The sequence below is a fragment of the Monodon monoceros genome, unplaced genomic scaffold (genome assembly GCF_005190385.1).
Source record: "Monodon monoceros isolate NGI ecotype Baffin Bay Population unplaced genomic scaffold, NGI_Narwhal_1 Super_Scaffold_1, whole genome shotgun sequence".
Taxonomy (NCBI): domain Eukaryota; kingdom Metazoa; phylum Chordata; class Mammalia; order Artiodactyla; family Monodontidae; genus Monodon; species Monodon monoceros.
The window spans coordinates 87,090,838-87,117,409 of NW_021703765.1; the positions used below are offsets into that span (position 1 = coordinate 87,090,838).

The 26,572-nt window shown below is 42.7% G+C and overlaps 1 protein-coding gene across 2 annotated transcripts in view; it reads left to right on the top strand.

The window, feature by feature from the left end:
- The first annotated feature begins 211 nt into the window (after window positions 1–211).
- ZNF268 (zinc finger protein 268) overlaps window positions 212–26,572 on the top strand; it is a 42,357-nt gene continuing 15,996 nt past the window's right edge. For both annotated transcript variants that reach the window (XR_003793995.1, XM_029225729.1), the window contains exons 1-3: window positions 212–519; window positions 681–762; window positions 14,610–14,810. Coding sequence is in view for 1 of the 2 variants with exons in the window: in XM_029225729.1 (XP_029081562.1) it covers window positions 730–762; window positions 14,610–14,810 (234 nt within the window). In the remaining variant the exon portion in view is untranslated. The remainder of the gene's footprint in view (window positions 520–680; window positions 763–14,609; window positions 14,811–26,572) is intronic.

The window sequence follows — 26,572 nt, forward strand, 5'->3', positions numbered from 1 at the left end:
TCACTGAAAGTCTGCGCGCCCGCGCCCAGAGGTGGGGCGGGAAGGGCCTGCGCTTCGCGGCCGCAGCGCCCCCTCCCGGCGGCCCTCGGCTGGAGCCGCCCCGAGCAGGAGGAACGCCCGCAGAGGCTTCCGGGAGTTGTAGTTCGTCCTGCCCTCGGGCTGCCCTGACGCATTTCCTGTGCGTCCCTAGCGGCCGCCGTCGGCTCGGCACCAGCCGGGAGAGTCGTGGTGGGTGGTTTGCGTTCCCTACCCGTCGTGGGGACCTGAGCTGGAGCGTGCCGACCTCGTCTGCCCGAGGGCCGTCGCCGAAGCACCCGGAGCGGGCGCCGCACAGTCGAGAGCGAGGACCGAGCGGCTCTGGCTGCAGATCCGGGAGGTCGGCTGCGGAGCCGGTCTCCCCCGCATCTCCCGCAGGGCTTGGGGGAGCCGCGCGCGCCGAGTCCCTCCCGTGTCAGGGCGGCGGGACCGTGCGGACTAGTCTGGCCTCCCCCGCGCCTGCCCTGAGCCGATCGCGTGTGTGTAGGTGGGGGCGGAGCTGGGGAACCCCGCCGCTGCGTGAGGGAAGGAGGCCTGGCCGTGGGAAGGGAGGGGCGGGTCCTCGGGGGGGGGGGCAGGAGGGTCCCGCGTGGGCGTGGGAGTGGCGGGGAGACTGGTTCCCTCACGGTTCTCTTCTCGCGCAGCCGTCGGGTCCTGCCAACCCCCGCAGGGCGCACAAAACTGGCCGTGAGGATGGCCACCAGGGTCCGGACGGCTGCCGTCTGGGTGAGTCGGGGGGTTTTCTCTCGTTTATGAAAAGCCCTGAACACCGACGTGTTCTCATCCATCTTTTCCAGGGTCGGAGCTTGCGTGGGGCTTCCAAGCCACTGCGCCTCCTTTAAGATGACGTTGAGCCGTCCAGAAGTGCTTCTTGTCGTCAGACTGTTACTTTACTCCTTCTTTCAGTCTCTTTTCTGCCAATTCTGTACCTTGAGCCTTGAGTTAAACGAGGGGTCATCATGCATTTTCCAGTTTCTTCGACACATTTTCTTAGTTTTTTCTTTCCGTGTCTAAGATTTTGGGGCCTCACTTGGGAAGTTATACATTTGTCCCTTCGGTTATTCAACAGTTTTGTTTATTGTCTTTTGTTGAGCACCCTGGGGCAGGTGCTAAAAGTGCGAAGGTAGGTCGTTCCTGCTTTGGAAGAGCCATGGTCTGGTGGGAATTGTGGGCAAGAAAATGTATGAGCACAATGGCACGTTAGGGGTCCTCCGAGAGTCGGCCGTGGAAGTGTATGGAGACACACAGCACAGGGCCAGTTTTGGAAGTAAGGACACCCCAAGAAATGCTTCAGGGATTAATAAGGGAGTCTTAAACTGAGATTTGAGAGGTGAATGAGGTGAACAAGGGACTGAAGGTCAGCCTAGGAAAAGGAAGCAACGTGCAAATTTGAGAGGCTTAAAGTGATGTAGTATATTGGTGACCTTGGAACACTTTACAGTTGCTGAAATGTAGAGTTTATGGTTTTGTAGGTGACGGTGGTGGTGGAGTGTGTATTAAGAAATGAGGCGAGAGCCATAGGCAGAGATTGGATCGTAGAGGGCTTTAAGGATCACATGAAAAACTTGGATTTGGGGACTTCCCTGGTGGTCCAGTGGTTAGGACTCGGTGCTTTCACTGCCATGGCCCCGGGTTCAATCCCTGGTCGGGGAACTAAAATCCCGCAAGCTGCACGGCACGGCCAAAAAAAAAAAAACACTTGGATTTTATCCTCTAGGGAGAATAAAGGGTCAGAAGCAACTGGACTTGGTAACTAGTTGGGTGCTGGTGGTGAGCAAGCCAGCAGAGCCAGGCATAAGTGCTGGAGGTCTGCCCTGTGGGCCTGGGTTGGGAGTGGTACCATTCCCTGAGTTAGGGAAGACCGTCAGAGTTGTTACGGAGGGCTGGGTGGACATTTCCTTTAGATACGGTGGGACCCTGCGGGTGCTGGTGGGCACGTGGGTAGGCATCTGTCTCGAGAGAATGGTCTGGACAGGTATCACTGAGTGGGTATAGCCAGATTAGCTCAAGGAGCACATGTGCCCTGGGAAGAGCACCGAGGGCAGTGCTCGGGGGTGGACAAGGGAAGGTGGCAGAGGAGGGGCTGGAGGTTGGGCAGCCCCATAGGAATGAGAGAAATGGAGAGACTTGTGTGTCAGAGTCAAAGAAAAAGAAACCTCAAAAATGGTTGCCATGTGAGATGCCCCAGGGAGGTCAAGTACTGTTGCGTCACAGAAGTCCAAATCAGACTTGGTGGTGATGGTAGTGGTGGGTTTCGCTGTGATGTTTCCAGAGCAGAGTGTGAGTGGGTGTTTGCTGGGCAGGAGAGGAAGGAGTGGGGTAGAGGTAGCAGCAGTCCGTCGGAGAGATGGGAGTGAGGCAGGAAGACAGCCATGTGGGCTGAGTCAGTGTGCCCTGTGGTTGCGGGAAGAGAGTGGTAGCCTGAGGAGAATCCAGGAAGATTCCTTGGTACAAAATCAGTCTAAAAGTCAGTGTGTTTCCTGTTTATAAATTGTATCTGTTTAGAAGTTATAATGAGGGAAATTAGCCTATTTACAAATGGCAGTAAAACAGGTGAAAGTACTAAAAACCTGGGCAATGCAGAGGACTTGTATAAGGAAAACTTTACACCTTCAGTAATACTAGTTAACATTTCTACAGTGTCTCCACTTCCTAGCCATGGGTCTCAGCACTTTACAGATACAAACTGATCCTCACAGCAGCCTCATAGGAAGGTAGGACTCTTAGCCCTATTTAAAGACAAGGAAAGGTGACAAAGAGAGGCAGGCAGTCTGCCAGGATCATTCAGCAGAAGACAGAATTCAAACCCAGGGGCTCACGCTCCCTGCTCTGCGTTCTTTTATTTATTTATTTATAATTTATTTTTGGCTGAGTTGGGTCTTTGTTGCTGCACATGGGCTTTCTCTAGTTGTGGTGGGGGGGCTACTCTTCGTGGCGGTGCACGGGCTCTAGGCGTGTGGGCTTCAATAGTTGTGGCACGTGGGCTCAGTACTTGTGGCACACGGGCTCAGTAGTTGTGGATTGAGGGCTCTAGAGCGCAGGCTCAGTAGTTGTGGCACACGGGCTTAGTTGCTCCGCGGCACGTGGGATCTTCCTGGCCCAGGGCTGGAACCCGTGTCCCCTGCATTGGGAGGCAGATTCTTAACCACTGCGCCACCAGGGAAGCCCTCCCTGCTCTGAGTTCTTAACAGGACAACATGTACCGTCCCGGGTGGAAGAGTGAACTGATAGATACAAATCCCAGGCTTTGGTCTTTGAAGTGTTCATCATGTTTCCAGTCTCCAGGTATTTATTGAGCACCCACTCTGTGCCAGGCCCCCTTCCAGGTCCAGGCATGTGGTGGTGAATGAGACTGACAGGATCCATGCTTTGGGGAGTTTGCGCTCTGGTGGAGGAAGGCAGATGCCATGTAAATGATGGAGAAACTACTTACAAGTGAACAGGAAACGTCGTTGTCGTGTTGTACATGGAATTAACATTGGTTGATGTGAAAGGTTGGGTGTTTGGGGAAGGTCCCATGGAGGAGGTGACACTTGCAGGTGTGAGTTACCAGAGTAGCCAGCCTTGGGAAGAGCAGGTGCATGAACATGCAGGGTGGGAACAGCCATCGCCAGGGCCCCGAGGTGGGGGAGGGTCCGTGCCTTTGTAGCAGGGAAGGAAGGCCTGTGTGGCCCGGGTTGGCGGGGAGGGGAGGGGAGCAGACAGACATGGAGGGGGCCAGAGGCCCGATCAGGCTGGGAAGCTGTTGTGTTAGGAAAGGAGGTTGGGCTTTTCAGAGTCCCTCTGGCTGCTCAGTGGAGAATGGTCGACTGCAGGGGTGCAGACGAGAGGCGGAGGAGGTGTTGCCTGGAGCAGTGGAAATGGAGAGACTAGACAGAATTGGGGGTGTTTGAAACGTGAGTCCTCTTTTCTGACAACAAGCTTATGCTTTTCACCTAGTCCATTGTCACTTTTTAGAGTGGTTTATCTTGTGTAAGTAGTCCTGTATTTCTTACCATTCCAGCCCAGTGTGAATGCTCAGCGCTCGCTGTGCATGGGGTTCTGTGCTGCATCTGGTGCAGGCATTCATCAGTACCTCTTCTTGGGACCAGGTTACACTGCTGGTTTGTGTAGAGCCAGGATTTGAACCTGGGTGGGATGGCCCTACACCCATTTCCCTGGCCAGTGTACTCTACTGCCTCAGGGTATAGCCTGAGAATTTCTCAAGAGACAGAGATTCTAACCTCCTGCGCCCTAAGAGTAGTTATTGTTTACCCACAACGGGTCACTGATCAGTTGCTCCTTGGACTCAGGAGTAGTTAAGTCCCTTGCCGTGCCCTGGTCGCAGTGGGTGTGTGTAGCCCAGTCCCTGGGGAATGAGAGATGTGGATGACCCCACTCAGGAATGCGCTGAAAGCGGAAAGGATATCATATGCAAGACATTTTAAAACTGTGCAACACAGGGGTCTCTTTCCTGTGGCCGGTGACATCCTCGACCCATGTTCTGGGTGTCCCCTCCTGGGTATCCAGGGAGATACCTAGTAATTAGAAGGCTGTAGACGAGTGTGAATTCAGAGCAGAGGGAGGTGGTCCTCGGCGGTGACGTACGTTGCACTGAGGCCTGTGAGCCCCTAAGTCTCTGTTTCTTTCCTCGGAGGATGCTGGGCACTTACTGGCAGGTTTTCTTTTTTCAGTTTGGCTACTTTCTGCTGTTGACACTTCCCTACCTTAAATGTGTCATTACAAATTCACTTCAGGGAGTCTCCATTCCTAGGGGCTTGGAAAGATTTTCTGTGTCCTCCTCTCCTGTAGGAGTTGACTTGTTTTATTTATTTATTTATAATTAATTTATTTATTTATGGCTGTGTTGGGTCTTCGTTTCTGTGCGTGGGCTTTCTCTAGTTGTGGCAAGCGGGGGCCACTCTTCATCGCGGTGCGCGGGCCTCTCACTGTCGCGGCCTCTCTTGTTGCGGAGCACAGATGCGCAGGCTCAGTAGTTGTGGCTCACGGGCCCAGTTGCTCCGCAGCATGTGGGATCTTCCCAGACCAGGGCTCGAACCCGTGTCCCCTGCATTGGCAGGCAGATTCTCAACCACTGCGCCACCAGGGAAGCCCTAGTTGACTTATTTTAAACCAGGGAACCTTGTTTCCCTTTTTCTCCAGCGTTGGGCAGGGCCTCTGCTCCCATGGACCACTGCCAAACACCGTCACCACGGTCACCACCACGACATGCTAATAGCATAGTTTGCAGTGCAGTGAGTTGGGACTTCAAGACTGATGCAAGGGGGTGTGGGAGAGAGAAGGGAATTCTGCCTGACGGGGCCTTTCTGAGGAAGGTTGGCCCGTGCTCACGTGCATACCAGGCTGGGTGTCTTCAGCTGCGCCCAGACTGACCCTCTTGGCGAATTAAAGGTTAAAATGATAATTCCCGGTTTTTTTTTAATATAAATTTTTATTTATTTTATTTATTTATTTTTGGCTGTGTTGGGTCTTCGTTGCTGTGCGCGGGCTTTCTCTAGTTGTGGCGAGCGGGGGCTACTCTTCGTTGAGGTGGGCGGGCTTCTCACTGCGGTGGCTTCTCGTTGCAGAGCATGGGCTCTAGGCGTGCGGGCTTCAGTAGTTGTGGCTCGTGGGCTCAGTAGTTGTGGCGCACGGGCTTAGTTGCTCCGCGGCATGTGGGATACTCCCAGACCAGGGATTGAACCCGTGTCCCCTGCACTGGCAGGCAGATTCTTAACCACGGCACTACCAAGGAAGCCTCGATAATTTCCTGTTAAAATGTGGCAGTGTTCATGAATTAGTCTTTCAAAACTAACAACCCTCACGCACCCTTGTTTACATATTCCAGGTACCGGTTAGGCACGGAGGATACACGGGTCAAAGGCAGCCCTGGGAATTGAGAGAGGGGACAGAGGGCAGGCCAGGTGGCCACGGGATTCGCGCTGGGGCAGAGGGAAGCCCAGGAAGTGACCTTGGCAGCTGCTCTCAAAGGACCTGTGGAATTAGCCGTGTGAAGGCGAGGGAGAAGGAGGCTGCGGGCAGAGGGAGCCCCTGTGTGCTGCCAGCAGTGGGCCGGGAGTGGCCGGCCGCCATCAGGCCTCTGGAGCTGGCTCAGCACTCAGCTGTAGGGTCTGGGTGGGGGGGGGTGTCAGGTAACGTGGCGGCCTGTCACCCGCTTGGCTGACTTGGAGCAGGCTGCTCACCCCTTCCAGACAAGCTGAAAACTACATTGTCCTTGTGACTCGAGCCTTTGATGATTGTGGAGTCACCTTATGTCCAGGAATCCTTTTTTTGTCTTAAAGTCTGTTTTGTATTCTTATAGCTGTAGGAGCCTCCTTTTGGTTAATTGCTTGTCGTATATTTTTCTTTAGCTTTTGACTTTTTTGTATCTTTATCTTTTAGATGTGTCTTTTTTAAATAGCATCATTTTTTTAAATCAGTCTGTCAATCTTTGTACTTAACTCAGACACTTGGTCTGTTATGATTGACGTAATTACTGTTATATTTGAGTTTAAATCTACCATCTTACTGTGTTTTTCTATACTGTGTTTGCTGTACCTGATCTGTTTTTTTTTTTTTTTTTTTCCTCTCTTGGCTTTTTTTGGACTGATAATTTTTATTCTTTTTCTTTCTGTAAAAGATGTTTGGGCATTATACACATTATTTATGCTGTAAAGTTTTTTAAATTTCACTTATTTTGACATAATTTTAGATCTTAAAAAAGTTGCAGGAATAATACAAAAGTTCTTCTATACCTTCATCCAGATTCCTCAAATAGTAATATTTTGCTGCACTTGCTTTATCATTTTCTCTCTCACTCTCTGTTCCCAGCTCCTCTCCTCTTTCTCTCTCCTCGTACATACACATTTTTTTTTCTTAACTGAAACCAATTTGCAGACGTGATGTTCCTTTACCCCTAAATACTGCAGTACATCTCACAAACAAGAACAGTTTTTTACATAACCACTGAATCAGGAAATTGACATCAATACAATGCTGTTATTTCATTTACAGGTCTTATTGTGATTTTGCCAATTGTTCGTTTATAGAAAGTTTGGAAATACCGTCCTTTATGGGAGAAGAGTAACTTGAATCATGTGTTGCGATGGGCTGTGCTGGCTCTTTCATCTAACCCGGAACAGTTCCTCAGTCTTCTTTGTCATGACGTGGTGTTTTTGGAGCCCAGGGCGTTCTGTGGAATATTCCTCAGTTTCGGGTTGTTTGCTCCTCCTCCTGATTCATTTCAGAAGTGCTGCATTCTTCCCTGCGTCACATCCGGGGCACTCGTGGCTGCTGATGTGAACTTGCCTCACTTGGTGAAGGTGGTATCTGTGTTCTCTCCCCTGTAGTCACTCTCTCTTCCCTTTGTAAGTCAGTATCTGTTGGGAGATACTGAGATGAAATAAATACCTTTTAGTCCTCAAACTTTCACCCACTCATTTAGCCTGCATGGGTGATTCTTGTGTGCGTTTTTATTATGCTAGTTGACAAATGAGTTTTATCTAATTTCATTATTCTTTCTACGTTCATTAGATACCTGCCTGCTGTTGGAAAGCTGTGCCCCACCCCCATTTTTAAATGTGCTCTGTTGTTTCCTTTTAGACTCTAGTGCAGCTTATGATAGACCTTCTCACTCTGTGTGTCACTGCTCTCCTCTCTTGCCCATCTGTCTCTCCATACTACTTTCTAGATAATTTCTTCCGGTTTGTCCTTTCGTTTACTAATTCTTCCTAACCTGCTGTTAAAGAGACTTCAGTTGATGTGTTTTTATCATTCCTATAAATTCTTTCTAGTTCTTTTTCAAATATGCTTGCTAAGTTATTTGTCCAACTCCTTGCCAAGTCATAAGGCTTGCCTTTCTCTCCTTGAATATAATATTTGATTTATAATGAGTGTCCATCCATTGCACTGTCTGTTGGCTACAAGGTTTTCTTTCTGTTGTTTGTTGATTTTCATTGGTTCTTATTCATGTTGTCTTGTTTTCTGAAAGCTTTATTTTCTTGTGTGGTGGTCACTGTTCTTGAAAAATTCTTCAAAGGAAAAATTTAAGACGTAGGATAAAGGTAACTTACTCCAAAATACTCTGAAGTATTTTGAAGCAGATTCAGTTCTCATGTTATTTCATCCGTACTTCACTAGGCATTAAAAACATACATTTTCTAATATAATTATAATACCACTATTACACCTAACAGAATAATTCCTTGGTATCATGGAATTATTCCATGTTCAGATTTCATTTTCCTTTTTAACATTGGCAAGTTAAAATCAAAATCCAAACAAGGTACACACTTCTTACTGTTACATACTTTAAGTCTCTTTTAATCCAGAGTAACCCATCCTTCTTTCTTTTTCTCCCCCATTGACTTTTTAAAGATGTGGAGCTATTTGTCCTTTAGAATGTCCTTCATTTTAGATTTATCTCTGTTTCCTTGTGGTCACATTTAACATGTTTCCTGTCACCAGTATTTCTGGTAAACTGAAATTTATCTTTAGAGACTTTAGATTCATTTATTAATGTTTTTGGCAAGAATACTTGATAGTGCTTTGTCTTGTCACCTCAGGAGGCACGTATGTCTCATTGACTCACTCTAGGTGATGCAAAGATCGATTGGTGGGGTCAGGGGTGGCAGTGTGGTATTGTTGTGAAGTTTCCCATGAGTCCTTCTAATGGTTTCATCAGTTATGACCTTCCCCTCGGCCAGTTATTTCACAGCATCTACAAAGTGGTGACTTTCTAACTCTATCATTCTTTCCATTTTTGTAGCAGGAATTCTCTGAAAGAATTTACAGAATCCTTCTCTAAAAAAGAACATTTCTTCATCAACAGAACCATTTGGTTACCCAGAGACACAGTTTGTTTAGGGATGGCAGGTCCATGCTTAACTCTTTCCCTTTAATTGCCAGTTTTCACTAAGGAGATGATGCCCTAGTTACATCCATTGGTGACAGCAGTGAGTTTTTCATTTGATTTTTTTTCTTTTTGCTAATTTGAGTATGATTAAAAAACTCGTAAATCTTAATACTGTTTACAGTTAGTTTCAATCAGTTGCAGTCAGTATTCTTTTAGAGGGTTTCATTGTCTCAGCCTTAGCCAAAGGGAGTCTTTCAGCTTGGCTCTGAGGCTTTTTGGAAAGACTCTGTTAGTCTTAGCTGGTTTCCTGGCTTCCTTGCTTTGGGGCCCAAGAAGATAGTCTCTGCTCATTTGAGTATTTCCCATCCCAGATCTGGAATCAACCTGTTCTCCAGGAGCCTGTATCTTTTCATAGGGAGTGTGCTCAGGGACCACAGTTGATACTGGAATGTCATTACTTCTGGGCTGTTTCAGCAGGCAGACCTAGGGATCTTTGGAAAGGAAAAAAATTATGATTCATGTTGATATTTCCAATTCAAATTACAGAGTTTAAAAGATTTATTTTTTTGAAATTACTCTTTTTTGGGTGGAAGTAACCCAGTTGTTCACTAAGAGATGAATGGATAAACAAAATGGGGTGTGTATGTGTATATTCAGTCTTAAAAAGAAATGAATTCTGACACATGCTACAACATGGGTGAACCTTGAGGACATTATTTTCAGTGAAATAAGCCAGTCACAAAAGGACAAATACTGTAAGATTCTACTTACGTGAGGTTCTGTTACAGAACCAGGTTTGTTCACCCAACACGCAGCAAGCCAAATGCTGAGACGCTGCAGTTTGTAGCAGAGAAAGAGTTTATTCACGAGACAGCCAAGTGAGGAGATGGGAGAACAAATGTCAGATCTGTCTCCTCGCAGGTGAGGGACTTGAGATATTCATGGGATAAAGAAGCAGGGAGGTCTTAGGTGTGGGGAAGTGATTGGAAGTAGGGAAAAGGTGAGGTAATCAGTGTTGTGTGCAGGTGTATCAGGGTACATGCTTTTTCGTGGGATATGTGTTCAAAAATGGAGACACTTAGCCTGATCCGAGGGTGGAGGTTTTGGCCCTCTGACATCAGGCGATCATTCATCAGACATGTGTGCAGGCCCGGTTTTTAGGGTCAGCGGTCCCAACCGGTCTTGGCTGCCTTGAACTGGACAAGAGCTGACTCTAGGTTTCTGGAAAACAGCTTAAGTGCCCATTGATATAGTGACCCATACGTCTGAGGTGTAACCTATAGTGGACAATTAGTAACTCAGGCAAAGCTTGGTCACTGAGGGCGGTTTCAGGCAGGGGTTTACCAGGCTGTCCCTGGGCTGCTGCTCTGTAAGACGAGCTCGAGAATTCCTGTTAGTCACCACTGTCTGCTAACCCTGTGGAACATGGTTTCTGTTCCTAGAGTAGTCAAGATCATAGAAAGTGTGGTCCATGCTGGTTGTCAGGGAGCCGTGGTAGGAGGAGAATGGGAAGTTACTGCTCAGAGGATATAGAGTTTCGGTTTTGCAAGATGAAGAGTTCTGGAGATGAATGTGACTGCTGGGAATGTTTACACAGCACTGCGAAGGTACTGAATTCCAATGAACTGTACACTTTAAAATGGTTAAGATACTAAGTTTATGTTACGTATTTTATGTTATCACAAGGAAAAATTTTCTAAGAAGATGAGCTGTGACTCTTACCTCACCCAATACCAAAAGATTACCTCAAAATGGAACATAGACTTTAAGAGCAAAAGCTATAAAATTTCTGGAAGAAATCATAGAGGAAATTAATCATGACCTTCTCTTAGGCTAAAGTTCTTAGAAAGCTCTTTCATAGGTTGTGCTTTTTGAGATAGAAATTGGGCAACATCAAGATTAAAACTTTTGAACTTCAAAGTCACCATTCAGAAAATGAAAACACAAGTCCCAGACCGGGACTTCAAGTATTTAAAGTCCGGGAGATAGTATTTGCAAATCATGTACCTGATAACAGGGATATATCCAGAATATATGAAGAACGCTTACAACTCAGTAAGAAGACAGACAACCCAATTTAAAACATGGGCAAAGGATTTGAACAGACACTTCACCAAAGAAGATGTATAGATGACAAGTAAGCACCAGAAAAGATGTTTAACATCATGAGTCACTAGGGAAATAAAATTCATATCATAATGAAGTCCCACTTTATGCCCAATGGCTACAACCAAAAAGGCAGACAGTAAGTGTTGACAAGGATGTAGAGAAATTGGAACCACTGTAGACTGCTGGTGGGAATATAAAGCACAGTCGCTTTGTAAAGGTTTTGGCAGTTTCTTTAAAAGGTTAAATGTAAACTTACTGTACAGAGCAGGAGTTTTACTTCTAGGAATTTACCCAAGATAAAGGAAGACATGTTCACACAAAGACTTGTATAGTAGCTCAAAACTAAAAAGAATCTAAATGTGGATTAAGTGGTGAACGTATAGACGAAATGGAGCGCTATTCAGCAATTAAGTGGCAAACCGCTGGTGTGTGCTGTAACAAGAATAAACCTCCAAAGTGTGCTGAGCGGAAGAAGCCGACGCAGTACCTAGTGTGGTCCCAGTCGTGTGAAATGTCTGGAACAGGCAGATCTGTGCACAGGAGCAGAGCAGTGGTTGTCTGGGGGTCGGGGGTGAGCGTGGGCCTCGGCTCCAGAGGAATCACTCTGAGGCAGTAGGAACGCTGTAAACCTGGATGTGTGGACTGTTGCAGAACTTTCAATTTATTAAAAATCATTGAAGTTAAAAAAAATTACTCTATATAGAAGCATTATTGAGGTATAATTTATATACCATAAAATTTACCCTTTTAAGGTGTACCTTCAGTCATTTTTAGTATTCACAGAGTTGCCTAAATATCACCGTATCCAATTTCGGAACATTATCATTACTTCCAGAAGAAACCCTGTCCCCATTCACAAGCCACTCTCCATCCCCTCCTTCCCCTATCCCCTGGCAGCCATTTAATCTACTTGGTGTGTTCAAGAATTTCCCTATCCTAGACATTTATATAAACAGAATCATGTCAGAGGTGGCCCTGTGTATCTGGCTTCTTTCATTTAGCGTAGTGTCTTCAAGGTAGATTTGTGTTGGTCTCAGCCTGGCAGGAATGATGCTGTGACGCAGAGCGCCCGGGGTGGGGCTCGCGGGGACCCGTGCTGCTTGTGGCAGCCCCACAGACATTTCCCTGACTGGAGCCAGCGTCATGGCTGGACCAGCCCTTGTGGTTCTTACTGTGCCTGCAACGCGCCTCTCATCAGCAACCATCGGGGAACTCTGAAAACATAAGGTTTACTACTCACAGACCCTGCGGGGTACGTGGCACACCGGGGGCCACACAGCAGAGAGGACGAGAATGCGGAACTGGGGTTCTGCCTTTACTGGGGTCAAGGGGGGTGAGGTTCTGCCTTTATTATTGGGGTCAAGGGGGGATTGCAGGTTCATTATTTATTGGTGAATTTAAAATAAGGCTGAGAATTCAGGCACTGGAAGGGAAGAGCGGGGTCACTCAAGTGAGCAGTTATCTAGGTCACCCAGGGCTTTCTGGGAGGAGAACGTCAGGTGGGGCGGCCTGTCTCCTTATCTAGCTGTGTGGCTGGCCGTGCGTTTATCTAAGACGGATGTCTTTGAAGTGGTGCCTCAGAAATCAGAAGCTTTCAGTACGATCAGGCACTTGCATTACAGTCAACAAAAGCTAATTGTCAGGTACCTATAGTACAAAAGTTCATCATGTAGCATTTTTCGGTGCTTCATTCTTTCTTATGGCTAAATAACGTGCCTTTGTATATATAGATCACATATGATTTATCCCTTCATCCATTGATGGGTATTTGGCTATTAGGAATCAGGCTGTTAGAGCCATTTGTGTGCAAGCGTTTCTGTGGATGTAGGCTTTTAATTCTGTTGAGCAAATAGATAAGAATGGGATCGCCGGCTAATACAGTAATTCTGGGTTTAACACTGAGGATCTGCCAAGCTGGGTCCAAGGTGGCTGCTCCATTTTACATTCCCACCAGCTCTGCATGAGGGTTAAAAGCTTTACTCTTGCAACTTTTTTCATGTGTTAGATATCTTGGTTCTTAAAAAGAGTGATATAAGTGTCATGTCCTATAACATACATAAGACTGTTTTAAAATAACAATTTGTTACCATTAACAAGGGTGCTAAATGAGGTTCAGTCTGTCTTTGTAGCCCATTTTATCCAAAGAATGCACAATTAAATACCGCATGTTAAGTCAGTTGGTAAAATGATTGTCTGTTGTAGTTTTGTTTCCAATTGTATAAATAAATGTATCTGTTGACATTTATTTTCAATGTTAGGGATTGCCCTCCCTCCTCTTTTAGATCATGTGAAATATTTACGTGATTCAAAGTAGAAAGTATGTAGCGTCATTCAGACAAGCGTCCATCCCTCCTGCTCTGTCCCTTCCCGCCCCCGGAGGGAACCTCTTTACAGTTCCTAGTTCATCCTCTCAGTGATTCTTTTGGAAATACAAGCAAACACACACACACACATACCTGACCTGACTCAACGCTAAGCCTTGTCAGGAAGCCTTTCTTCTGCCTCTAGCCCTGTGTTTCCTAGAGTTCAGCATGCCTTGTATCCTAACATGTTTCTCTCAGTTTTACCCCTTGTATTTTGTTGTTATAATAGCTTCTGGAATGAGCATCCTCTGGACCCTTCCCCCTGACTGCCGAGTGCCTTTCTCTCTTCCCTTTTCTCTCCTTCCCCTCTCATTCTCAGAATCTCTTTTCTCTCGTCCCTCTCTTTGCCTGAATCTTTGTTTTCTCACTTCTTGGGCTGATCAATTTGGGCTCCATTTCCAGCAGCTTCCCCTCGCAGTGAAGACCCGTCCTTGTAGAAGGGGTGGTTTGCCCATTATTTCTCAGACCCTCGTGTTCCTAGGTGACCACAGTGCTGTTAGGTCACTTAGCGACTTTGGGAATGTCTCTTTTAGTCACCTGCAACTCTGAGCCTGAGAGGCTCAGATTCCCCTCGGGAGGTGCTCTCCTGTTGGGGGTGACTTTGGAGATCGGCAGCATGTGGCCCCCGGTCCCCCGTCCCAGTTCTGCAGTTAGGTCACATCTGCCTGGATCCTGGGTTTGTGAGGAACCCTGTCACCTGGGTCCATTTGTCTGTCTGTGGACATCTCTGGGCTTCTTTTGCTATTCTGGTAGGCCTCTTCTGTTTTTATTGGGAGATTAAAAGACTACACTGTTCCCCTGAACTCATCCTACTCTCAATGTTTAACAACAAAAGTAAGACTCAGCGAGAGAGATGAAGTGAACTGTTCACAGACATCTAGATATTGAGAGAAGCTCTACTGAGACAGACTGTTTTGTCCACAGCCCATCTCTCGTGTACGTCGCCTCCAGCAGGGTCGTTCCCTCCTTACCATCTGGCGTCATGTTCTTCTTGAGTGTCTGCCCGGAGTTGTTTAAATCTCTGGGTGGTTACCGCACTTTCGGGGATCCTGGGGGCCTGTGCAGAGTCTGGGCGGGGCGGGGGGCTGTGGTTGTGTGCTGGGTTCCCCACTTCCGTTTCCTCTCACTTGTGACCCCCAAGCCGCACTGACCACAGTCCGCAGAACCCCCAGTCCAGCCTGGGTGAGTGCGTTCACCAGCAAAGGAGACCGAGGTCGGGGCCCAGAGGAAAAGTGCTCGCAAAAGTGAGCTTGCTCTTGGGTCTGCAGGTCCCACCTCTCCAGGAGCAAGAGAGCACATGTGATGGCATCAGAAAGCTCCAGGGGGAGGAATCCATCCTGGGTCAAGAGACCCCTGACCAGAGGCCTCTCCCTGGAGGACCCCGGCAGAGGCACAAGAGTCCCGGGACAGAGCAGGTCCTAGAGTGGCTGTTTATTTCCCAGGAGCAGCCGAAAGCGAAGAAGACCTGGGTGAGTTACTGGTTTGTTCATTTCCACTTCTTTTCTTTATTTCTTTTTCATTTTTTTGGTGGGGAGAGGGATGGAGGTTCTCAGGTGGGAGGTCGTGTAAGGTCCCTGAGGTCCCTGTTTCCTGGTTTCCCCAGACTCAATTTTCAGCTCCTTTTCCACGCCCCCCCCCAATTTTTTTTAATGGATATTGTTCTGTTTAAATGTGTTTACAAACTGTGTATTGTTTCTGGTGTGAATGCATTTTTAATTTATGTTGGTGGCGTGTACGCATGTGTATCCTGCTGTATTGCTTATATTTTTCGTTAAGCACCGTCCTCTTGTATGGCCGTCAGCAGTGTCTTGGTGTCCACTTGCCTCACGTTCTCTGCCAGCTCTTAATTACTGTTGTTCTTTTTATTTGAGCCATTCAGGTATGGTGGTGTCTCTGTATGGGCTTACTTTGCATTTCCTGCTAGCATGCTTTTTGGACATTTTGTTACCTTTTGTGGGTGTTTTCTGTCTGTTTCTTATTGACTGAAAGGAGTTATTTATTTTCTGGAAGCTTACCAGAAATGCTGTTTCAGGCCGCACCTCAGTCCTGTTATATCAAGACTTTTCATCTTAACAAGATTCAGTGATTCATGCACATTGACGTTTAAAGCAACCTTGATACCAAATCCATATTTACCTGGGGTGCTTCTCTCACCTCCAATATTTTGTTATGACAGTTTTCAAACGCAGGGCAAAATCGAAGGGATTTTGCAGTGAACATCTGTATACTCATCACCTTGAATTTACCTTTAACATTTTACTGTACTTGCTTTATCACATTATCCATCTTTCCATCCCTCTGCATCTCTTACCCCATCTTATTTTTGCTGTATTTCTTAATATATTTTAGACATCAGCATGCGTCTCTCTAAATACTTCAGTATGCACAGCATTAACTGTTGTTCAGTGTTTGTTTACAAGCTGGGTTTTTTTTCCCTGTCTTGCCTTTTCATTCTGTTAATTAATGCTGCCTTTTGATGAACAGCTACTTCTAATTTTTACTTAATTTAGTTTCTAAATTTTTTCTTTTATTATTGGTGTTTTTTGTGTCCAATCTAAGAACTTTTTTTGTTATCCAGAGCTCATGAAGACAGTTTTCTTTGTTCACATTTACCTTTCACATGTAGATTCACAATACATCTAGAATTAATATTTATGTTTAGTGTTAGTAGGAGTCAAGCTTTATTTTTTTCATCAAGTTGCCTAATTGCCCCAGTGCCACTGAAGTGATTGACCTCTACCTATGGCTCTGCGGTGCCACCTTGTCATATATCAGGCGTCCATAAATATAGTTTGGTTTCACAACTCTTTATTCTGTTCCATTGGCCTACTTTTCCATCCTTATGCCAGTTTCACACTGTCTTGATTTATAATAAGTCTTGATATCTGGATGCTTCCAGTTTTTGGTGATTATGAATGCTGTCAACACTCACATGTGGGTTTTTGTGTGGACATGAGTTTTCATATCAGTTGGGTAAATACCTAGGAGCATGATTGCTGGATTGTATGGCGATTCTATGTTTAGCTTTGTAAGAGACTGTCTTCCAGAGTGCCTTGCAGTTTTGCATTCCCACTTGCAGTGAATGAGCGTCCCTGTTCCTCATCCTGACCAGTTGTTGGTATTGTCAAGTTATTAAAAATTTTGCCATTCTAATAGATGTGAGGTGATATTTCACTGTAGTTTTAAGTTGCATTTCCCTAATGGCTAGCTAGTGGTATTGAGTATATTTCTATATGTGTTTTATTCTTTCTATATCTTTGGTGAAGTATCTGTTTTCTTGTCATTGATTTTTTTTAAATTTAATATTAAACAAAAATTTTATTGGCGTATAGTTGATTTACAATGTTGTGTTAGTTTCAGGTGTACAGCAAAGTGAATCAGTTATACATATATCTACTCTTTTTAATTTAATTTTTTTTTAAGATTTTTTTTTTGATGTGGACCATTTTTTTTTTAAGTCTGTTGAATTTGTTACAATATTGCTTCTGTTTTATGTTTTGGTTTTTTTTTTTTTTTGGCCCTAGGCATGTGGGATCTTAGCTCCCCAACCGGGGATTGAATCCGCACCCCCTGCATTAGAAGGTGAAGTCTTAACCACTGGACCCCCAGGGAAGTCCCTCCATTCTTTTTTAGATTCTTTTCACATATGGGCCACTACAGAGTATTAACTAGAGTTCCCTGTGCAGTAGGTTCTTATTAGTTATCTATTTTATATATACTGGTGTGTATATGTCAATCCCAATCTTCCAGTTTATCCTTCCTCCCATCCCCTGGTACCATAACTTTGTTTTCTACATCTGTGACTCTGTCTCTGTTTTGTAGGTAAGTTCATTAGTACCGTTTTTTTAGATTCCACATATAAGAAATATCATATGATATTTGTCTTTCTTATTTAACTGAGTATGACAATCTCTGGGTCCATCCATGTTGCTTCAAATGGCATTATTTTGTTCTTCTTTATGGCTGAGTAATATTCCATTGTATATATGTACCGTATCATTAAAAAAAATTTTTTTTAAATTCTTTATCTTATTTATTTTGTCTTGAGAGGGCAGAAGCCAAACTTACTGAGTTTGATGGGCATGACATTAAGATATTACATATGGCTCTTCAGGATTTGGGGCTACAAAATCATGCTTTCTTATTCTTTTTTTTAAAAATATCATTATTGAAGTATAATTGCTTTACAATGTGGTGTTTCTGCTGTATAACAAAGTGAATCAGCTATATGTTTACATATATCCCCATATCCCCTCCCTCTTGAGCCTCCCTCCCACCCTCCCTATCCCACCCATCTAGGTCGTCACAAAACATAGAGCTGATCTCCCTGTGCTATGTAGCAGCTTCCCACTAGCCATCCATTTTACATTTGGTAGTGTATATATATCAGTGCTACTCTCTCACTTCATCCGAGCTTCCCCTTACCCCCACTGTGTCCTCAAGTCCATTCTCTGTCTGTGTCTTTATTCCTGCCCTGCCACTAGGTTCATCGATACCATTTTTTGAGATTCCATATATGTGCGTTAGCATGCGGTGTTTGTTTTTCTCTTTCTGACTTACTTCACTCTGTATAACAGTCTCTAGGTCCATCCACCTCACTGCAAATAACTCAATTTGTTCCTTTTTATGGCCAAGTAATATTCCATTGTATATATGTGCCACATCTTCTTTATGCATTCATCTGTCAGTAGACATTTAGGTTGCTTCCATGTCCTGGCTCTTGTAAGTAGTGCTGTAGTGAACATTGTGGTACATATATCTTTTTGAATTATGGTTTTCTCAGGGTATATGCCCAGGAGTGGGATTGCTGGGTCATATGGTAGTTCTGTTTTCAGTTTTTTAAGGAACCTCCATAGTGTTCTCCATAGTGGCTGTATCAATTTACATTCCCACCAACAGTGCAGGAGGGTTCCCTTTTCTCCACACCCTCTCGAGAATTTATTGTTTGTAGATTTTTTGATGATGGCCATTCTGACCAGTGTGAGGTGATACATCATTGTGGTTTTGATTTGCATTTCTCTAATGATTAGTGATGTTGAGCATCTTTTCATGTGTTTGATGGCAATCTGTATGTCTTCTTTGGAGAGATGTCTATTTAGGTCTTCTGCCCATTTTTGGATTGGGTTGTTTGTTTTTTTGATATTGAGCTGCATGAGCTGCTTGTATATTTTGGAGATTAATCCTTTGTCAGTTGCTTTGTTTGCAGATATTTTCTCCCACTCTGAGGGTTGTCTTTTCGTCTTGTTTATGGTTTCCTTTGCTGTGCAAAAGCTTTTAAGTTTCATTAGGTCCCATTTGTTTATTTTCGTTCTTATTTCCATTACTCTAGGAGGTGGGTCAAAAAGGATATTGCTGTGATTTACGTCATAGAGATACCACATCTTCTTTATCCATTCCTCTGTTGCTGGACACATAGGTTGCTTCCACGTCCTGGCTATTGTAAATAGTGCTGCAGTGAACATTAGGGTGCATGTATCTTTTCAAATTGTGGTTTTCTGTGGGTATATGCCTAGGAGTGGGATTGCTGGGTCATATGGTAGTTCTATTTTTAGTTTTTTAAGGAATCTCCATACTGTTCTCCATAGTGGTTGTACCAACTTCCATTCCCACCAACAGTGTAGGAGGGTTGCCTTTTCTCCACATCTTCAGCATTTATTGTTTATAGATTTTTTGATGATGGCCATTCTGTGACTGGTGGGAGGTGATACCTCATTGCAGTTTTGATTTGTATTCTCTAGTAATTAGTGATGTTGAGCATATTTTCATGTGCTTTTTGGCCATCTGTTGTCATGGATTTTTAAGAATTCTTTGTTATTCTAGATTTAAATCCTTTATAAGAAAAGTGATTTGAAAATATTTTCTCCCAGTCTCTGGTTTGTGTTTTCATTTGCATGACACCAACTTTCACAGAGCAAAATGTTTTAATTTTGATAAAGTTTATTTTCTGAATTTTAATTTTTTAAAATGGGTTTTGCTTTTGGTGTCATATCTAAAATTTCATTGCCCAAACAAAAGTGCACAAATTAAAAAAATTTTTTCTCTGGAATTTGTAAAGTTTTAGCTTTCACATTTAAGTCTGTGATCCATTTTTAGTTAATTTTTGTATAGAGTGTGGGGTATGTGTTGAGGTTCATTTTTTATGTGTATGGATGTGCAAGGGTTCCAGCACCCTTTGTTGAAAAAGGTGATCCTTTCTCCATTGAATTGCTTTTGTGTCTTTATGAAAAAAAAAATTTTTTTTTTTCAAGAGACAGTGTTTATATGGGTCTATTTCTAGGCTCTCTTTTCTGTTCCATTGATTTTTATGTCTAATCTTTTACCAGTATCATGCTTTCTTGCTTTTATAGGAAGTCTTAAAGTGGGCTAGTGGGAGTGCTGCACCTTTGTTCTTCAGAATTGTTTTGGCTGTTCTGGTTTTTTGCCTTTCTGTATTAATTATAGAAGAGCTTGTGGATAGCTACAACAAAGCTTGTTAGGACTTTGATTGGAATTACAGTGAATCTATGAGTCAAATTAGGGAAAACTTACATCTTAACAATACTGAGTTTTCCAATCCATGAACACACTATAGCTTTCCATGTTTTAGATCTTTGATTTTTTAAACCACTGTTGGTATTTTGGAGCATACGTATTTCTGCACACATATTTTCTTTTATCATCTTAACCATTTTAAGTGACAATTCAGTGGTATTAAATACATTCATAATATTGGCAGTCATAACCACCATATCCGTCTCCACAGCACTCTTCCTCTTGAAAAACTGAAGCTCTATACCATTAAACAATAACTCCCAATTCCCCCCTCCCCATAACCCCCGGCAAGTGCCACTCTACTTTCTGTCTCTGATTTTGGCTACGCTAGTTACCTCATATAAGTGGAATCATACAGTAATTGTCTTTTTGTGACTGGCTTATCTCCCTTGACATAATGTTCACAAGGTTCATCCTTGTTATAGCATACTGCAGAACTTTCTTCCTTTTTAAAGCTGAATAATAATTTGTTGTACGTATATACCTCATTTTGCTTATCCATTCATCCATCCATGGACACTTGGATTGCTTTCATGTTTTAGCTACTGTGAATATTAACGTTGCTATGAACATGGATGTAGAAATATCTCTTTAAGACCCTGCTTTCACTTCCTTTGGGGATATACCCAGAGATGAAATTGCTGGACCATATGGTAATAATAATTTTTAATATTTTGAGGAGCCACCAAACTGTTTTCCACAGCAGCTACACCATGTTGTATCCCCAACCAGCAGTGTTCCCATTATTCCACATCCTCGCCAACCTTTGTTATTTTTATGTTTTTTGATAGCCATCCTAATGAGTGTGAGCAGAAACTCATTATAGTTTTTTTTTTAATTAATTAATTTATTTGGCTGTGTTGGGTCTTCGCTGCTGCATGGGCTTTCTCTAGTTGTGATGAGCGGGGCCACTCCTCGTTGCCGTGCACGGGCTTCTCACTGCAGTGGCCTCTCTCGTTCAGAGCGTGGGCTCTAGGTGCGCGGGCTTCAGTAATTGTGGCACATGGGCTCAGTAGTTGTGGTTCCTGGGCTCTAGAGCACAGGCTCAGTAGTTGTGGTGCACAGACTTAGTTGCTCCGTGCCATGTGGGATCTTCCTGGCCCAGGGCTTGAACCTGTGTCCCCTGCATTGGCAGGCAGATTCTTAACCACTGCGCTGCCAGGGAAGTCCCTCGTTGTAGTTTTGATTTGCATTTTTGTTATGATTAGTGATGTTCAGCATCTTCATGTGCTTATTGGCCATTTGTATATCTTCTTTGGGGAAATGTCTATTCAAGTCCTTTGATTACTTTTGAATAGGTTGTTTTTTGTTGAGTTTTATTTCTTTATATATTCTAGATATTAATCCCTTATAAGATATATGACTTGCAGATATTTTCTCCCATTTTGGGAGTTGCCTTTTTACTATGTTGATGTTGTGTTTCGATGCAAAAAATTTTTAAATTTTCATGAAGTTCAATTGGTTGGTTTTTCTTTTGTTGCTTGTACCTTTTGTGTCATTTTCAAGAAATCATTGCCAAATCTAACATTGTGAAGCTTTTGCCCTATGTTTTCTTCTTATATAGTTTTAGGTCTTACATTTAGGTCTTTGATCCATTCTGAGTTAATTTTTATATAGTGTTAGATGAGGGTCCAACTTCATTTTTTTTTCATGTGGATATCCAGTTTTCCCAGTAGTATTTGTTGGAAAGACTTTCCCCATAAATGGTCTTGGAACCATTGCCAAAAATCATTTGACCATATATGCAGGGGGTTATTTCTGGGCTCTGTTCTATTCCATTGTCACCTTTATGTCAGTACCACATTGTTTTGATTACTGTAGCTTTGTAGTAAGTTTTTAAAAAATGTTTATTTATTTGGCTGCATTGGATCTTAGTTGCAGCATGCAAGATCTTCATTGTGACTTGCAGGATCTTTTTGTTGTGGCATGCAGTCTTCTCCAGTTGCGGTGTACAGGCTTCTCTCTAGTTGTGGTGCACAGGCTCCAGAGTGTGTGGGCTCAGTAGTTGTGGTGTGCTGGCCTTGTTGCCCCACAGCATGTTGGATCTTAGTTCCCTGACCAGGGATCGAACCCTCATCCCCTGCATTGGAAGAAGGATTCTTAACCACTGCACCACCAGGGAAGTCCTGTGTAGTAAGTTTTAAAATCAGGAAGTATGAGTCCTCCAGCTTTGTTCTTTTTTAAGATTGTTTTGGCTATTCAGGGTCCCTTGAGCTTCCATATGCATTTTAGGGTGGGTTTTTCTATTTTTGCAAAAAACATGGTTGGAATTTTATTAGGGATTGCATTGAATATGTAGATCACTTTGGGTAGTGTTAACATTTTAATATTAAGGAACATAGGGTATGTTTCTGTTTATTTATGTGTTCTTTAATTTCTTTCAGTAAGGTTTTCAGTTTTCATTCTGCAAGTCATTTACCTCCTAGGTTCAGTTATTACTTTTTGATGATGCTATAAATGGAATCATTTTCATAATTTGCTTTTCAGATTGGTCATTGTTAGTGTATAGAAATGCACCTGATTTTGGTGTGTGACTTTGTATCCTGTTATTTGCTGAATTCATTTGTTCTAACTAGGTTGTGTGTGTGTGTGTGTGTGTGTGTGTGTGTAATCTTTAAGATTTTCTATATATAGGAAGACATTGTCCATGAACAGAGATAATTTTACTCCTTTTCTAATTTAGATGCCTTTTATTTCTTTTTCTTGCCCAATGGCTCTGGCAAGAACTTGAAGCACTATGTTGAATAGAAGTGGAGAAAGAAGGCATTCCTTTTTTAAAAAAAAATTATTTATTTATTTGGCTGCATCGGGTCTTAGTTGCAGCGTGCGGGATCTTTCATTGTGGCGTGCAGCCTTCTCTCTAGTTGTGGTGCGTGGACTCTAGAGTGTGTGGGCTTAGTTACCCTGCGGCATGCAGGATCTTAGTTCCCTGAACAGGGATTGAACCCACGTCCCCTTCATTGGAAGGCAGATTCTTAACCACTGGACCATGAGGGAAGTCTTGAAAGCAGGCATTCTTGCCTCATTCCTGATCTTAGAAGAAAAGCTTTTAGTCTTTCATCATTGAGTATGATGTTCACTGTGTGTTTTTAAGATGTGGGTTTTATTATGTTGAAGTACTTTCCTTCTATTTCTACTTTGTTGAGTGTTTTTATCATGAAAGAGTGTTGAATTTTGTCAGATCCTTCAATTGAGGTAATCTGCATCGAGATAATCATTTTTTTAACTTCATTCTGTTAGTGTGATGTATTGCATTGAGCAATTTTCAAATGTTGAACCATCCTTGCATTCCAAAAATAAATCCCATTGGTCATGGTGTACGATCTTTTTAATAAGCTGTTGAATTTGATTTGCTATTATTTTGAAGATTTTTGCATCTATGTTCATGAGGAATATTAGTTTTTAGTTTTCTTACAGTGGCTTTGTCTGGATTTGGTATCAGAGCCTTAGGAAGTGTTCCCTCCTCTAGGTTTTTGGAAAAGCTTGAGAAAGATTGATGTTACTACTTCTTTAAATATTTGTTAAAATTCACCAGTGAAGCCTGGGCTTTTCTTCTTTGGGGGAAGATTTTTGATTACAGACCCAATCTCCTTACTAGTTATAGATCTGTTCAGATTTCCTATTTCTTTGTGATTTGATCTTGATAGAAACACAAATGGAATTCATTCCTTTCAACTAAGTTATCCAATTTGTTGGCATACAGTTGTTCATAGTACTTTCCAATAATCATTTTTATTTTTGTAGAATCAGTACTAATTTCCCCACTTTCATTCTTGATTTTAGTAATTCTAATCTTCTCTCTTTTTTTTTTTTCCTCAGTCTAGCTACCTGAAGGTTTATCAAAATTTGTTTATCTTTTCAAAGAACTAAGCTCTGGTTTCATTGATTTTTTTTCCTATTGTTTTTCTAGTTTCTATTTTGTTTGTATTCTAATCTTATTTCCTTCTTTTTGCTACCTTTGTGTTTAATTTGTTCTTTTTCTGTTTCCTTAAGTTGTAAAGTTAGATTATTGATTTGAGATGTTTCTTGTTTTAAATGTGTTTGGTTTTTTTTTTTTTGAAGATGTTGGGGGTAGGAGTTTATTAATTTATTTATTTTTGCTGTGTTGGGTCTTCATTTCTGTGCGAGGGCTTTCTCTAGTTGTGGCAAGCAGGGGCCACTCTTCATCGCAGTGCACGGGCCTCTCACTATCGCGGTCTCTCTTGTTGCAGAGCATAGGCTCCAGACGCGCAGGCTCAGTAGTTGTGGCTCACAGGCCTAGTTGCTCCACGGCACGTGGGATCCTCCTAGATCAGGGCTCGAGCCCGTGTTCCCTGCATTAGCAGGCAGATTCTCAACCACTGCACCACCAGGGAAGCCCCTAAATATGTGTTTTTAACTGTAAAATTTTCCCTTAACACTGCTTTTGCTGCATCCCAACAACTTTATGTTGTGTTTTGTTTTCATTCATGTCTAAGTATTTACTAATTTCCCTTTTGATTTGTTTGATCCATTGGTTGTTTAAGACCATGTTGTTTAATTCCCACAAATTTGTGAATTTTCCCTTTTTTTCTGCTGCTTTTAGTGATTTTTAACTTCATCCTATGTGGTCAGAGAAGATACTTTGTATGATATTTATCTTTTAAATCTATTGAGATTTAATTTGTGGCCTAACATATGGTCTGTCCTGGAAAATGTCTCATGTGTACTTGAGAAGAATGTATATTTTGTTCTTGGGTAGAATATTCTGTATATGTCTGTTAGAGGTAGTTTATTTAAATTCTGTTTCCTTACTTATTTTCTTTCTGATTGTTCTATGCATTATTGGGAGTGGGATATTGAAGTTTCCAATTATTATTATAAAACTATTTCTCCCTTCAATTATGTCAGTTTTTGTTTCATGTATTTTGATGATTTGTTATTAGGTGTAACTCTTTATAATTGTCTATCTTCTAGCTGTACTGAAACTTTAATAATATGTAATTTCCTTCTTTGTCTCTTACAACCTTTTTGATTTGTCTGATGTTAGTATAGCCACCCCTGCTCTACTTCGGTTACTACTTGCATGGAATATCTTTATCCATCTTTTCACTTTTGATCTGTTTGTGTCTTTGGATCTAAACTGAGTTTCTTATAGACAGCATATTTGAGTCATGTTTCTTAATCCATTTTGCCAAACTCTGTCTTTTCACTGGAGAGTTTTATTGATTTACACTTATAGTAATTACTCATAAGGAGGGATTTATTTCTGTCATTTTGCTGTTTTCTTTATACCTTATAGCTTTTTGGTCCTTCAGTTCCTGCAATCAACTGTCTTTTGTGATTAGTTGAATTTTTATAGTGAAATGTCTAAATTCCTTTCTCATTTGCTTTTTGTGTAAGTTTTATAACTATTTTCTTTGTGGTTGCCATGGGATTACATTTAACTTCCTAAAGTTATAGCATTCTGATTTGAATTTATACCAGCTTAACTTCAATAACATACAAACACTATGCTCTTTTACAGCTCTGTCCCACCCCTTTTGATTGCTGATGTCTCAGAGTTACATCTTTATACATTGTGTGCCCCGAAATGTAAACTAATAATTATTTCAAGTGCATTTGTCTCTTATAATTATGTAGAGCATGAAATGTAGAGGCACAAATATACTACCATTATAATTACCCAGATATTTACCTTTATTCAGATCTTTATTTCTTTAAACAGCTTCAAAATATTGTCTAGTGTTCTTTTATTTCACATACATGACTCCCTTGAGCATCTCTTGACAAGCAGGTCTAGTGGTAGCAAACTACCTTTTGTTCTTCTGGGAATGTCTTCATTTCTACCTCACTTTTTACTTACTTAATTAATTTATTTTTGGCTGTGTTGGGTCTTCATTGATACATGTGGTCTTTCTCTAGTTCTGGCGAGTGGGGTCTACTCTTCATTGCAGTGCACATGCTTCTCATTACTGTGGCTTCTCTTGTTGCAGAGCATGGGTTCTAGAGTGCAGGCTCAGTAGTTGGGGCCCACGGGCTTAGTTGCTCCATGGCATGTGGGATCGTGGGATCTTCCTGGGCCAGGGCTCGATCCCGTGCCCCCTGCATTGGCAGGTGGATTCTTAACCACTGTGCCACCAGGGAAGCCCTCTACCTCACTTTTGAAGCACAGTTTTGTCAGATACAGGATTCTTGGCTGGTAGTTTATTTTTCTTTTAGCTCTTTGAATATATGGGTTTATTGCCTTTTGGTCTCCAAAGGTTCTGATGAGAAATCTGTTTATAATCTTACTGAGGAGCCCTTGTAGGAAACAAGTCATTGCTTTCTTGATGCTTTCAGGGTTCTCTCTTTGTCTATTGAAAATTTGAGCATATGCGTTTCTTTGAGTTCATTGTTTTTGGAGTTTGTTTAGATTCTTGGATGTTTATATTCATGTCTTCATCAAATTTGGAATTTCATTTTCAAATTTGGTGTCCATTTTTGAAAATCTTAGCCATTCTAGATGTGTAATGGTGTCTCACTGTTTTAATTTGCAATTCCCTAATGATATATGATGTTGAGCATCTTCTCATATGCTGATTTACCATTGGTGTATCTTCATGTTCAGATCTGTCGCCCCACACCGTGGTTGCTACTTACAGCTGTTGCCTTTTTTATTTCACGAAATTTTAACGTCTTCTCTTTAGTGGTAGCTCCTGGTGCATTCAAGCAGCATTGCTTGCTTCCCCCTTTGTGCCCA